Source organism: Protomyctophum bolini (genome assembly GCF_963924005.1).
Source record: "Protomyctophum bolini genome assembly, chromosome: 19".
In the NCBI taxonomy this organism is placed as follows: domain Eukaryota; kingdom Metazoa; phylum Chordata; class Actinopteri; order Myctophiformes; family Myctophidae; genus Protomyctophum; species Protomyctophum bolini.
Genome location: NC_137880.1, coordinates 29,238,381 through 29,254,058, shown reverse-complemented (window position 1 = coordinate 29,254,058; position 15,678 = coordinate 29,238,381). Strand labels below are relative to the sequence as shown.

General features: G+C 45.3%; 1 protein-coding gene across 1 annotated transcript in view; it reads right to left on the bottom strand.

Moving 5' to 3' along the window:
• The window catches only part of syne1a (spectrin repeat containing, nuclear envelope 1a), a gene marked incomplete at its 5' end in the record, with an annotated part of 166,459 nt that overhangs the window by 25,955 nt on the left and 124,826 nt on the right, over nucleotides 1-15,678 (bottom strand). The window contains 22 exon segments of the mRNA XM_080790461.1: nucleotides 756-922; nucleotides 1,470-1,628; nucleotides 2,461-2,616; nucleotides 3,889-4,014; nucleotides 6,190-6,384; nucleotides 6,877-7,111; nucleotides 7,369-7,463; nucleotides 7,747-7,894; nucleotides 8,779-8,933; nucleotides 9,325-9,471; nucleotides 9,772-9,954; nucleotides 11,059-11,263; nucleotides 11,795-11,928; nucleotides 12,430-12,600; nucleotides 12,792-12,947; nucleotides 13,055-13,210; nucleotides 13,454-13,630; nucleotides 13,804-13,953; nucleotides 14,141-14,323; nucleotides 14,577-14,709; nucleotides 14,849-15,045; nucleotides 15,366-15,497. Coding sequence (XP_080646587.1) covers nucleotides 756-922; nucleotides 1,470-1,628; nucleotides 2,461-2,616; nucleotides 3,889-4,014; nucleotides 6,190-6,384; nucleotides 6,877-7,111; nucleotides 7,369-7,463; nucleotides 7,747-7,894; nucleotides 8,779-8,933; nucleotides 9,325-9,471; nucleotides 9,772-9,954; nucleotides 11,059-11,263; nucleotides 11,795-11,928; nucleotides 12,430-12,600; nucleotides 12,792-12,947; nucleotides 13,055-13,210; nucleotides 13,454-13,630; nucleotides 13,804-13,953; nucleotides 14,141-14,323; nucleotides 14,577-14,709; nucleotides 14,849-15,045; nucleotides 15,366-15,497 — 3,560 coding nt within the window.

Here is a 15,678-nt window from a genome sequence, read left to right as displayed (position 1 = left end):
GAGCGGGTCGGGTGTGACAGCTCCTGCTATTCATTTCAATGGAGGTTGCTCAGTGGCGTTTTGAAGCACCCGGTAGAACGCTCTACTTCCGCATTTATTTAGATTTGACCACCAACAGTTAATTTGTGGTCAAAATGCGAAAGTGCTAACAAGCACTCAATGTTTTACTTGTGCACACACAGGCCTGCCTGCAGTTCCAGCTTTGACCGGTAGACTCGGTAGCTTCAATGTTGGCCATCCACCCTGGGGGCTTGCTTCAGCCCTATCATCCGCTCAGGGGGCTTGCTTCAGCCCTATACTTCCTTGAAAATGTACAAATAGCAAAAAGTAGCTGATCTAAAAGCTTACAACACACATTGTATTGTGATGCGTTATGATGCATTTTTATAGCGCTTTTCCAAGTGCTCAAAGCGCTTTACAATGGTTCATTAATTCATACATTGGGAGGTGAAGCGGCAAACAGTCGACGCCAGCGTCCTCACTTCCCACATTCACACACCATTGGTGGCGAGCTCACACCGACCAACTCATTGGAGGCAATGTAGGATTCAGTGTCTTGCCCAAGGACACTTCAACATGTGGACAGGAGGAGCTGGGATTCGAACCGCCGACCCAGGGATCATTGGACGACCTGCTCTACCGCCTGAGCCACAGCCGCCCCAATGACCAAAGCCAAGGATTTCCATGATCTTGCGTTACCATACTGTCCCCCAGAAGGGAGAAGGAAGCCGAGGCCTGCATGCTCCACAACTCACCTGGCAGCAATGAGGTCCAGGAGATGTTGCCAGCGCTCGCCGACCTTGCTGAGTTTGTGTTGGATCTCGGCAGCCTTGCTGTCGTGGCTGGCCCTGGCCAGGCGTTCCCCCATCACCTGCAGCTGCTGCTTGTTCTCCTGGGCTACGCTGATCTCCTCCTGATAGTCCTGGGATGCACACGCATGCACACACACACACACACACACACACACACACACACACACACACACACACACACACACACACACACACACACACACACACACACACACACACACACACACACACACACACACACACACACACACACACACACACACACACACACACACACACACACACACACACACACACACAGACAGACAGACAGACAGCTGAGTCAGAGACCACAGAAATGTGGACCCTGTAACTATTAAAGATGGAGTGCCGTGATCCCCCCCCCCCCCCCTAAAACATGATCATCAGGAACTATGATTCTTTCTTTCTTTAAGTGTACAGAAAGTACAAAACAGAAAAAGTACAAAAATCACGGCACTCATCTTTAAAGAAATTGCATATACAAGCATACGTCATGCCACGCTGCCTTATAGATCTGCTATTTATTTGTTTGTTTTTTTTAAACGTGGAAGTTCGAGAACTACTGACTTAAAGGCATTTGAGGAATCGGCCTCAGGTCTCAACAGGTTTAAGGGTTACATTAAAGGCTGAATTTACCTTGCGCAGCTTGTCGATCATCTCCTGGATGCTGATGTCTCCGTTCTGGGACACCCTGCTCTCCATGTGGGTGAGCCACTCACACAGCTCCTTGTTCTTGTCGTTGAACACCGCCCACTCATTCAGCTTCTCGCTCACCTGCTGCCTGCGCAGGGACAGCTGCCGAGAACACAGAACGGCAGAAACCATCCCAAATAGTACAGTTAGTAATGGATACCAGTGTGATCGATTAGAAATGGAAGAATGGAATTTACCCATTAAAACCGGGAAAGCATCCGTGTAATTTTAGATTTTAGCTATATATACATAGCACATTGGTTGGCTATTAAAAAATAGCAAATACAAGCCTGCAGCTTGTACATTCTATTAAAAAAACATATTGTGAAAATGTGTGCAAATATATATATTTTTTGATATACTGAAACGTTTCAGATCAGCAGCCATATATAAATAATACCTTTTGGGGGTCCTTGACATAAAAACTAAAAACTTGAGCACGACTGATATAGTAACAGACGGTTACTTAAGGACAAGCCCTGTCTGTTATGACTTATGACCCAGTCACTGCTGTTTAACAGTGATAAATGGCATCTGTGTTTATTTTATCGCACACTGTCGCTGCCTCAGCGGAATGTCTTACTATGCCCAGTGCAAGGTGCAGAGTAGTACAATAGTACATGCACTTATATCAGAGATAATGCAGAGACACAAAACACTAATCTGAGATCATGCACCCTGAAAAAGTACACTATCCATTCCATACCTAATCCAAAAGTGAATATGTTCTCATAAGGGACAAATACCATTGACTTAAAGCCTGCGAAATCTTTGTCCGTATGTGTGTTTGCGTGTGCATGTGTGTGCATGTGAGTGCATGTGCATATGTATGTGCATGTGCATATGTATGTGCGTGTGCGTGTGCGTGTGTGTGTGCGTGTGCGTGTGTGTGTGTGTGTGTGTGCATGCGTGCGTGCTTGCGTGCGTGACCTACCTGGTGGCAGATCTCTTCCCACTGGCGCTGTAGGAGGTGGAGTCGCTCCTGGAGGACAGTGAGGTCATCGGCACTGACCACGCCCCCCAAAGAGTCCCTCAGCAGGAACAAGGAAGTGATGTCATCGGTCCAGCCCTCCACGCTGCTCTCTAACTCCTGCACCGCATGACAGTAAACAAATACCATTACCTACCGGTTCCACAAAATAATCCATGTCACATGCGCATGTGAAAACACACCACACACCACACACACACACACACACACACACACACACACACACACACACACACACAATCCCACCACCTCTGGGGGCAATTTTGTTTTCTCTCATGCAAGCCAAGTATAGAGCAATCAGACATTCGGAAATCGTACAAATTAACAGCCACAGTGAGACAAAAAATAGAATTTGTAATGTCAGAATACTATAAAAATAATAAATAATAATGAACAAAAAGCCTGTATTAGGCCATAAAAAGATTACATTCCAGCAAGACAAATTGTCACTAAAGATGCATTGTAAACTTTGCATGTCTTTTCCACACTGTATAGAATGACCTGTGTTACAAAGGCTGTCTTCATGGTTAAAATCAGAATAAGGGATAACAGAAAGAAGACCTAACCTCACATCTCCTCCAGCATTGTGAGGGCTGTGCTGTAGCCCAACGTCCTGATGTCTCTCATTCACACAATACGCACCAACAACACATAATGCAGCCACACACATGCTCACTAGTGCAATACAAATGATTATACAGAGCCTCTGCTCTTCCCCCTCTCTCTCTCTCTCTCCTTGTCTCTAACTCTCCCCACCCCCTCTCTCATCAGCTGATGCTGAGGCTAGCAGTGGCTATCCGTTACTATGCAGCAATTCTCCCAAAGGAGCTGACGACATGTCATGCATGAAACATGACTACACAGTATATACGTACACATCACTGCCTGGAGTGTACAGAGGAGGGGCCAAACAGAGCTTGATCACAGCCCACCTCACACACACAAATAACTGATGATTACACACAAATACAGATGATACAGATGTATGGTATTGAGGTACGCACACGCCCACGCACACACACACACACACACACACACACACACACACACACACACAACACAAACACACACACACACACACACACACACACACACCCGCAAATACACACACACACATTATGTGTGGTTAATTGGGAAATACTTTTGCATTAAAGCTGAATATCAGAATGGATATAGGCCTGCACACAGAAATAATGTGTTTTACCTGATCACCGGAAATCCCAACAAACAAGGTCATTGAGACAGACAGATAAACAGGATGTTGACCGGCTGGTATGTGTAAGTGCGGTACTGTATCCGGATTAAGAGCATAATCCGTGCATGTGCGTACGTGCGTGCGTTTGTGTGAAAACCATTGCGTTCTCTCCCCACCTTGCAGCGGATTTGCTCAGAGTGCAACTCCTCATGATGGTCGGGCAGCGGTGCAGACAGCTTCTTCTTAAAGGCTCTCAGCTTCTCCAATGATGCATCGATGCCCTTCTCACAGCGCTCCCAATCCTAGACACACACACACACACACACGCACGCACACACACGCACACACACACACACACACACGCACACACGCACACGCACACACACACACACACACACACACACACACACACACACACACACACACACACACACACACACACACACACACACATACAATTAGAACATACATGACAGCATCTCTAGCTGTTCCTCTCTGACCTTTCTCTATCTCATACACACACAAAAACAAACAAAACAAACAAGAAAACAGTACACTGTAGACACACCTGCTGTGTGTCCTGTGCATCTATTTATTGCTGAGGCAAGCTATACATTCTCCCTACAGTTACAGCAACGGAAGCTTCAGAATACACAGCTGCACATGAGTACGCACGCAAACATGCCCAATACATACTGTACAGTATGCACACGTGTGACGGATAACAGCAGAATAATCCAGGCTCTATTCTCCTATAGTCACCAGCTCTGTTTTAAGCCTGATTTATACTTAATTGCACTGTGTCGCCGAATCGAAAATGTGCCACACTGAGACTTGAGAGCTTGAGCTTGTAGATCTGCTATTGTCACCCCGGCCCGCACGCAGGCTTTAAACCTCCTTAGCAACAACACGAGACACAGTGACACAGCACAAAATCCACATCAGCTAAAGAAGAGAATTAATGCAACCTCAACAACAGAGGGAGTCTCAGCTCCGGAGAGGTCATAGATTACAGCTATTTTGAGAGTGGCGCATAAGATTCAAGGCAAAGCGAGGTAGCTTTCAGTGAGACAATGCAGCGTAGCATACCTGAAACAAGGATGCCCAGGACAGGAACAGAATTAGTCAGTAGTCGGAGGACAGGAAAATAACGTGAAAAAAGATGGAGCAGGAGAGAAGAGCGAGTGGACTGATGGGAAAGAAAGAGATCCTCTCACCTAAAAACCGTTAAGCCACGGGATGATAATTTTTAACTGCGTCACACGGTGCTTTTCAAAAGGACTCTCAGCCTGTAAAATCCACCTCACTGTGCCCTTGTCACTATGCTTCACTGCACAGTGCCTGCAGCTTGTAATGTGTGCACAGTGACAGTATGCAGCACACTAATGCACTATGTGTATGCCAGTCACCAAAACAGACAGGCGGGCACACACACACACACACACACACACACACACACACACACACACACACACACACACTCGCCCTTTTGTCGTGTGGCATGCACGTGTCAGGGTGTTTAAGTGTTCAAGAGCGATTCATATGAGCATGTGAGTGAAGAGTGTGCACTTATCATGCACTCCATCTTTCTCCACTCCAACAATTCATATGTGCTAACTTGGTTTTACCGTACGATATGCGGAACAAGGAGGGATCATAATTAGGGTTCGGCCTTCATGCCCTTTATAGTACTCAGCACACCACAGTGCAGACACTGTGATGTGCTGCAGACAATTTAGATTCTGATCAGGAGATGTTCCAAAGATGTCCACAGGAATGAACAGTATGTTTGGCCTGATGATTGATACCTTCTTGTAAATGTAATACAATAGCATAGCAAAGCACACAGGTAGTTAAACATTCCACTGCATACGGAACTAGAACGTGGATTTAACACTTAGACTGCGGCCTGGTGGCCACAAGTGCTAAATTGCTTGCACGGGGCCGGAATTGGGGAGATAACTATACTCAAGTACTTCCGTTTTCCCTGCTCGCAGACCGCCATTGCTGCTCAATTGTAAGAAAAGGCTAATGTTAGCATTAGCTCACGCTGGCTATCTTTTCTCGACAAAAAAAAATCAGAAATCAGATCCGAACCTCGGATGTCTTCTGATCAGCACATCGGACAGCGATATAGTTTTAGAGTAAAGAGCCAGAGAAGATCCTAATTACAGCAGTCTACGCATGCGTGAGCACGTTCCGTGAGTGCGGGGGTGAGCAAGGCGTTGCCTAGCAATCGACTCAGGGCATAAAGTTGTTTTTAGCGGTGCCGTTTTAGATCCATATAAAGCAATGTAAAACATATATACGTCAATTGCAGACAACAGATGGCTATTAAAACATATACGTCAACAGCAGACATAGTTCCACAACTATGTACAAAGTGGATGAATATAATACCATCTATCAAGGATGATTTTATATTTGTATGTACGTATGTTCCAATGATTACTTGTTTTAGCTTGTTTTAAGCTGACCTTAAGCAGGCCGTGTAGCTCCCTCCTCTGCTGGTCCAGGCGGTGGTGTGCATGTCTCCACCTCTCTTGCATGTCCATCAGCTCGGTCTGCAGCGCAGACTCCGCCCTGGAGTCGGCGGTCAACAGCAGGCTCCGGCCGGCCTCCACCGCCAGGATGTAGCCTCCCTGTTGCCTCTGGAGCACACGCTCCCTCAGCTGCATGAGAAGAGACAGGGAGTTGGGGCACAGCAGGGGAAAGCGCTCACCTAAGGGAGTCTAGGGTTGGGGAGGGGATGAGGGTTTGTGTAGCAGGGGAGTGGATTAGGATTTTAGAATATTGCTACGGCAATTTCAATGGTGGCTAAGTAGGGGTTGACATTTACTCGAGAGGAGCGTTCTTTGTTTAGGGAGTTTAGGGATTGTGATACGTATAATGTTAATGGGTTTAATGTCTCGTACAAATGACATCAAAAAGTAACCGTTGTAAGCCAATAAATCGGATTAGTAATGCAGCCGATTCCTGCTGAATGAAAATAGCACAGTGGTGCACAACCCTGTCGCACACACCTGGAACCCCATTTGAAGTGTGAGGAAAAACTATTATCAGCGCGAGAGTTCATTTGAGATAAACGTGTGGGAGTATCACATCATCAGAGAGAGAGAGAGAGCCTTCACAAAGCTGCTCTGTGGAGATGTCTTCATCTGTACCTGGATCTGGTCCAACATGGTCCTGGCCTGCTGCAGAGCCACCGGCTCCCCCGGCTGATGGACGTCCGGGTCACGCGTCACCTCCTGCAGCCACCGCCGCAGCTTGTCCGCCATCTCCTTGTATTTCTGCCACATGCGGACCAGGCTGTCGATGATGCCCCTGCGCTGCTGAGACCGCCTCACCACGCACTGCCACTGGTTACTCAGCAAGGCCAGCTTCAGGCTGAAGTCATCTCTGAAGCCATGAGAAATATGGTTTGGGGATTCATTCATGTGCCTATCGTTATACTGCATACCGACAACTGAGAAGGAGTTGGAGACGCTGAAACATCAGCAACGAATCAGATTCAGAACGCATTCACACTCTCAATGTCTCAATATATTCTGTTAAACAAACACACACACACACACACACACACACACAGCGCTGTCATTGAGTCAACACTGAGACACATTCTTCTACTGCGAGACCAGCAGTGTAAGCGGTCATACCTGTCGTCCACTTGTCCCTGGTCCAGCATGTGGTGTCCATCGCTGATGATGGAGTAGAGAATCTGCTGCCTGCTGAACATCTCTGCCTGGAACAACTGCACACACACAGATTCATGAATGTCCCATCGACAAATACACATACTGTACGTACATCCAAATAAGTATTATGTATACCACACACACACACACACACACACACACACACACACACACACACACACACACACACACACACACACACACACACACACACACACACACACACACACACACACACACACACACACACACACACACACACACACACACACACACACACACACACACACACACACACACACACACACACACACACACACACACGCCCGTATACTGTACCTCATGGTCTCTCTGTTGGTCCAGAAGACTGTGATAGTTGCCAGAGATCTCGGCAGCCAGCTTCTGTTCCGTCTGGGACAGGAAGTCCATCCAGGCCTCGCACTTCTGCAGGAAGCTCTGCTGCTGGAGCAGCACCGCCTGCAGCTTACTGGAGATATGCACCGATAAGGAGATAACACAGAGGAACATAACACAATATGAGGGTTAAACAAGCTCCAGCTATCTGGGCAGACATTTCCTGACATTGTTAATTGGGCTAAGATTACCTATAGTAGTGCATGTGGTCCTCCACTGATAGAACATGCTTTCTAAAACGGGTAGTCCCAATACTTCATTCTGATTGGCTGGTTACCATCACGTGACCGCTGACCGGTGTAAATTTCACCGATAACCCACTCCTTCAATCACTTTGTATCATCGTGCAGCCTTGTAGCTGAACTGGGGAAGGGGAGCGCTTGATTGCTTTACAAACACATGCCGTGCGGGCGTCTAAGCACCGCCCGGCTCAAATACATCAAGCGCTATTCTCCCGTCACATAGGCTACTTGCGAGAAAAACCAAGGAAGCTTCCTTGAGCAAAACAAGGAAGTGATGTGGCTCGCTCTGGTGGAGCAAAGCGTAGCTACTTTTGTGAATTCAATCGTTTTATTAGGTTAATATTGCTATATGTTTGTAACCATTTTAGAAAAGCAATAAGCCACTCGAGGCCCCAGCTTACCGGGTATTTTACACTGGCTGGGGGCGTAGGCAGACCCGAGGCGCAACCTGAGACCTCTCGTGGCTTATTGCTTAAGTATAAGAGCTACATGTAGTTATTCTATAACAAAGTCTAAAATAAGTCTTTAACTGACGGATCATAATCCCACCAAAACTCACTTCAATCACCTATTTATTAAGTAGGCCTATATTTTCGGTGGTAAGGTTATGCTCTTGACATGTGACTTTCGTTATTTGAAATACAACCTAATTCTAGTCACGTACTCATTCAGTATGGTGCCACAGCACTCAGCAGAGTATGAGGAGCTCATGTACCTGAACCTCTCTGTGAGGTGAGCAGAATGCTTGGCCCAGGACCTGTTGAGACCCTGCAGGCTCTTAATGTCTCTGTCGCTGAGAGGCAGTCTGTATGCCAGCTCGTTGAGACGCTCCAAGTCCGGGGACAGGCTGCTCAGCTTCAACAGGTGAACCTGACAACACCGTGTCACACAAAATGGATTAGTACATTATACATGGCACAAAGACCACTCCTGCATCGGATTTGCACACACACTTCAAGCTCTCGACGAAAATCTTTTTTTGAGGCTAAATGAGCATTAACCACATGAATAGCATCCCTATTCTGGGCATTTCATAATAGGCAAACATTCGGCAAAAATAGGCAAACAAAATTACAGATCTACAATGACAATGCAGTGTGAGCTTGTAGATCGGCTATTTTCTACAACGAGAGTTGGTGTAGTGGAAAGAATTATAGACTCCCTGGGGAACCCCAATCACGTCACGTGTTCTTTAATTGAATTAAGCGTTGATGAAAAGTCAAGAACTGTGGGACAAGGGTCAAGACAGCAGTTAATGTACCTTGAGTTTCTCCATGCGGTTCTGAACATTGATGAGCTCTGGTGAGCTGACAGAGTCAGACTCCTTCAACGCCTCCTCTGCCTCCCCTGCATAACGACTCAGTTTATCCAGCTGCTCTGTGAAACCCCCACAGTCCTGAGCTCCAGACTAGACAAAACAAAGGAACAATGACAGAATATAAGACACTGAAACACATCTTAATCTTTGTTATTTGAGATCTTGGAGTTAAGAGTCCAAACAATGGAAATGTTTTGGGTCTGACACTGATCCCAATTTTGGAGAATCCTAGACCAACAATGTTTTGACCAATATTTTGTCAGAGATTTGTCAAATAGAATCGCTGATTGCCTCATCATGGAACGGAGCGAGTTTGTGCATCTGTGCGTGTTAGTGTGTGTGGATGTTGGTGTGTGAAAGCCCCTGTACAGTATGTCATCCCATGCCTACCTGCAGTACTTCCCGTTGCCTGTGCAGAGCGTGCTCCAGCGCTGCTAGGCGATGTGTGAGTGACAGGTGGTCTGACTGGAGGGCGGCCATAGAGGAGGCATCGACCTGGCTCTTCAGATGTTCTCCCAGCGCCTGCAACTGCTGCAGGGACTGCTGCCCCGACGCCTGGCCTTCAAGACACTCCTGCAATCAGCACAATCAGCACATTATAACATAGGTTTACAATGGAAAACTATTGTTAAAAATACAGCCATACGTATTTGTCACCTTACTGTATGAATTTGTCCGATAGTTCCATGCAGAATAACCAAGAGAAATCCATCAATCAATTTAGAAAACTGGATCCATGGGTGATTTTTAACCTGCAGTAATAGGTTTGTCTGACTAATGACTGTAGGACTGTTGGTATGTCTAACCAATGTATGCACCCCTAGTGTATGTTTTCTCATGCCAATAAAGCCCTTTGAATTGAATTGAATTGAATTGTATATACTGTATAGGATAGGAGAGGATAGGATAGGATAGGATAGGATAGGGGCATGAAGAACATGCAACACATGGAATAGAACTCGGGATGTTACGATTACATGGACTGCACTATCAGGTCATCTACTGGCACACACTACCTTCATTTATCTTCACGCTTCATGCAAAGGTATAGATACAGAGTTTAATAGTACAAAATGCATATTACATACAGTAAGGAATCAAATTCATGAGGACACGCAGTACAAGATTACAAGTGTGTATAGTCCCTATAGTGTCTATAGGCTGGCCTCATTGTCCACTGCAAGCCCAGCTTCATCCTGCATGTGGTATAAACTGGGCCCTGAAGTTCCCTTTTATGAGTCTCATTCTGAAAAGCCCTTTGTTACGTTCAGCTTGATTTGCATTCAAGCAGCCCAAGCTGACAGCATGCAATTTGCAGAGGGGATAAAGGCTTTGTAAGAATCCTTAAAATGGGTTGACAAGCTGTTTCCGAGCATATTCAGATGTCCTTAGAGACCACATGAGAGAGAGAGGCGCTGCATTTTTCAAGAGATTCCTTGGTTTTTTAACTGATCCTACTGTACAATAGACTAACTGTAGATTTGGTCACTAAAGAAATAACATTAGCAAGAAAGTGGCCATTTACAAGTGCATAGGGAAGAAAACACTGTTGTAGTACTAAACAACTCTATGACTTAGCCAAACTAAATGCCATAAGAGATAATAATTTATGTCCAGTTTGGTGATTTTACGGTTCAACTCCACTGCTCCATGTTGCCTGCAGCTGCATGTACTCACGTCGCAGTCCTGTATCCAGGCGTGGCTTTCCTCTTCCGTGATGTCCCTGTTGGTGGCGCTCTTGAGCAGGCGGTCGGCCCTCTCGTCCTGCCTCAGCACTGCCGTCACACAGTGTCCGTGCAGCGCTCTGTAGCGCTGCCACAGCCCCAGCACCGTCTTACTGCTGCGGAGCTGCTCTGAGATCTGCTCCAGAAGCTCATTCCACCTGAGACAGCGGTGGGAACAGTACACAAATGTTTCACTTAAAGTAAAAGTATCGATACTGCAATATATAAATACTCAAGTTACAAGTAAAAGTCTGGAATTCAAAATGTACTTGAGTAAAAGTACAAAAGTATTGGTATCAAAATGTACTTAAAGTACCAAAATTAAAAGTACTCATTGTGCAGAATGAGTATTAAAAAATATTTTGAAAATAGCAGAGCTTGTGAAAAAAACTAGTAACTAGTAACAAAAGTTTTCAAATACATGTAGTGGAGTAAAAGTACAATATTTTGATTTGAGATGTAGTTGAGTAGAAGTAAAATTACTGGCAATTGGTAATACTCAACTAAAGTACAAATACCTCAAAAGTATAGTACTTAAGTAAATGTACTTAGTTACTTTCCACCACTTCCACCTGAGAGAGGTGCAAAATGGTTGGAAAACTGTTCCGTGATTGTGTAACATGGAAAATAATTAGAAAAAACATTTACAACACAAACAGATGTCATTTTTGTCTTCTTGTTGTGTCTACCTGACGTTGACATCCTGGAGTGCGCTGTTGAGTGTTTCTGCCACTGAAGGATGGCACTCGCTGAGCAGCTGGTGTGTAACGGAGCCAAACTTCTTCAGACTGCTCTCCTGTTTATCCATCTCTTCCTGCAGGTTCTAATACACAGCAAGTAGGTTAGCCGTTATACCATTATACAGTTATAACACCTTTCTACATCTTCTTGACAAGAGAGACGATTATTTACAACCGAAAGTATTTGGTCTAGTTTAGTCATGTTTATTTCGAATATGCCAATAAAAACAGAAACAATTCTTTGTATTTTCGAAATCACAAGGAAAAACAATTACAATAAATATCTGATTAAAATAAAGAAAAAAGACAAAGGAAGACATCTACTGCCTGTAAGCATATCCAAAAAGGAGTGAGATGAAGTGAAACGTATAAACTCCCACCCTTCTGTAATTAATTAATTACTCGCTGACTTCTGTGCTTCAAATTATATTACATTTATAAAAACTATTCTGTTGAATTGTGCATAGCATTTATCAGACTGACTACCAGCAAGTCAGAGAAGAAAACGATACAGCTACAAACAACGAGTGAAAGGATTTCCCCATACTGTACGCAGAAAGGAGAGTGACTCTTGTGCTCCTCACCTCCAGGCTCTCCACCTGCTGCTGGACAGCCTCCAGGGAGCCGTTGAGGAGGTGCAGTCGGGACACAGAGTACCTCCCCTCCATCAGGTAACCGTTGATTTCCTCGGCCGCTCGCCGGTACAAGGTCCACTGTTCCAACACCGACCGCAGACTCACCTTCATCTGACTGATCTGAAGTGGAGGAAAGACAAAGGGTGTAACGTACATAACTATAAGTAATATAAAATGTGCTATGTTATTATTATTATTATTATTATTATTTATGATTATATCGTAGTAGTATACTAGTATCGTCATTAGTTGCAATGAGATCAGCAGCATCAATGACAGATGTACTGTAAAATGATGAGTTGCATGATCACCATGTGATTCAGGTTGGCCCAGGCCTGGTTCAGTCCTTTGAGGGTCTGTCTGACCACAGAGCAGGCCTCTCCTTTCTTGTTCTGGATGAGCGCACTTCCACGTTCCTCAGCTTTCTCGAGATCCTTCTCCTTCTCCTTCACCAGCTCCTCTAACTCCTGTGGAAAGTCAGTAGAAGTTACATCAGAGAAACAGACAGAGTTACGTATGTTTAAAAAAGTGTATGACACACATCAGTGGTGACGCTGTGTTTCTGCTCGACTACCTGACAGTCTTTGAGTGCATTCTGCACAGACGCCACATCCTCTATCCTGTGTCTCTTCTTCAGTTTCTCTTCCTGCAGGCTGAGCCAGGCTTTCAGGGCCTGGACTCCGTTCTCATGCTCCAACCAACCTTCTAGTAGTCCTTCTAAAAGTCGAATCTACAAAAAACACAAAACAAAACCACAAAGATTCACCACACATTACGCACACAAATCCTGAATTACTCAGAAACCTTAAAAACTTTTCCAAAATCTGTAATTCAACCAGATCACAAGGCAGAGTTACGATAAACTTCTAAATCCCCCCATGTAAAAATTTGTTGGTCACCCATGCATAAAAGACAGATCACAGAAAAACACAAAACATTTCTCCAAGATGATAACTCAAGAATACCGTATTACCTTTTCAGTGATGAGTCCTTGCAGTATCTGCCACCGCCTGTTCATCGCTCCCAGCCTCTCGGCGAAGTCAGTCTTGTCACTACGTTTACCCTCCACATCCTGACTGCTGATCTGTAGCACCGACTGGTTGACAAAGTCCACAGTCAACTGCTTACACGTTAGGTCGATACGGAAGCCCTGGGGAAACGCAGACAATTTGATGTCAGTCAGATGAGGGACTGAAAACTAAATATTGAGGTACTGACTGAGGTCACTTGGGTTTTTAAAGCTTGGCCAGAAAGTAGCTGAAAGTCCTGGAAGCTACTGTACACAGTGTGTTGCTTAGGGAGAATAGATTAAATTGTACATACCTTATACTTCTGTAGGAAGTCTTGGACCGCCTCGGAGCCTACTGCTCCCATGATCCTGTTCTGGTCTTCTTCTATGATGTTCTCCATGAGAGAGATCCAGCTCATGAGCTCCGTGATGGCATGAAGTGATGCCAGCTTCTCCATTTGCAACTGAGGAAGGAGAGTCAGCATGAGAACAGTCAAATATTCACCATAAACTATGGGATGGTAACGCTTCCCCCAAACGTGGTTGACAAATTACCATTAGCATCTACATTTTATTAAATTCTGTCTGCAAATAATACACTCCCCCATTCAAATAAAAAGCCAACTCTTGAGTCAGGTGCTGTTCCCAGACCTGGTGTAGTTTCTCCTGCACCACAGGGATGCGAGTGAGCAGCTCGGCCCACTGTGTGTCCACCTGGGCCAGGGCTGACCTCAGACCAGCTGTATCCACTCTTTTTAGTCGCATAAGCTGGTTGCCTGTGCTAAGAACAGAGGAGCGCAGGGAAGACTTGGCGTCCACCTCCTTGGAAAACTCCTGTCAGAGAAAGCACAGGAAAACACATGTATGTTGAGATATCTCAGTGTTTTGTGACACTTCAGCAAAGTGAGATGCTTATATCTGATTTACACTGAAACAAAGTGTGTGATGTCATTATTCTAGTCGAGGGACACGTTGCATGACTTTGAAGATACCATAATAAAATAATTTAATTGATGTATTCAAATTCTAATCTGATGTTAGATGACACAGGGAATATATATTCTGTACATGCTAGCTGATAACTGACCAGGAAGGCGTAGAGGTGGTCTCTGACAGTCTCCAGTTCCTGGGGTACCGTTACAGACTGGGTAGTCCAGAACTCAAGCCGGTCCAGAGCTGACCGTAACCACTGGCTTAGCTCTGCTGACTCCCTCTGGTACCTGCGGTTGAGACCAGAACAACGATTACTCTTGACAGTCTTGACAGCCAGAAAAGTACTGTGACCGACCGGCAGATATACTGTACGAGTGTCACTGACTGGCAATCAGACAGAGGTTACATAAAGCCCATGCGACTGACCTGGTCCAGTGTTTGAGGGTGGAGTCCAGGCGGTGCAGCTCCTTGTTGACCTTGGTGGTGGACGACAGCCAGTGCTCTCCCAGCTGGGTCAGCTGGTTCTCCAGGTCTGAGCAGCACACCGACAATAGCAGCCTCTTCCCTTCCTCCAGCACCTGGTACAGCTGGGGCTGATGCTCCGTCAGGCTGGCCTTCAGACGCTGGAGAGAAGGAAGGCAGGAATGAGTGATGAGTGAATTGAATTCATATTTTATAATATATCAAGGGCTATGGCCCCATTGTGAAAAACAATTACATTTTCAAACATGATGTATAAAATAAGTAAAAGTTGAGAGCAGTTAAGGAAGAATCGATGCTGAGGTGTTTTATAAGAAATATAAAAGTTAATTTGTGTAATAAACTGCATCGGCTTACTTATTTGGACTTAACTGTACATGCATTCATGAATGAATGTGTTCATGAGCACACGTGTGATTACATCCGATGTATTACAGTACATGTGCATGCATGTGTATAGTACCTGGTAGAGGTGCATCCTGTCATTGAGTCGCTCCTCCGTCTCCTCCACCAGACCTACAGTAGGGATGCTGCACTCCACAGCCTCCAACTGCCTGCACAAAGCCTGGTAGTCCTCCATCAGCCTGCTCCATGACTGGAAGCCATGAGGGAAGGGGAATGACTGGGTTAGTCCTTGAATAACTGGACAATGCATCAGTGAGATGCTTTATCTATAATCCAGCAAGCAACAACCAACTCCATCAGATATAAACGTGTTTAGCTACATTTATGTGTAATTATAATTTGTCTGCTCTTTGGGGTAATAAATTCAAGAT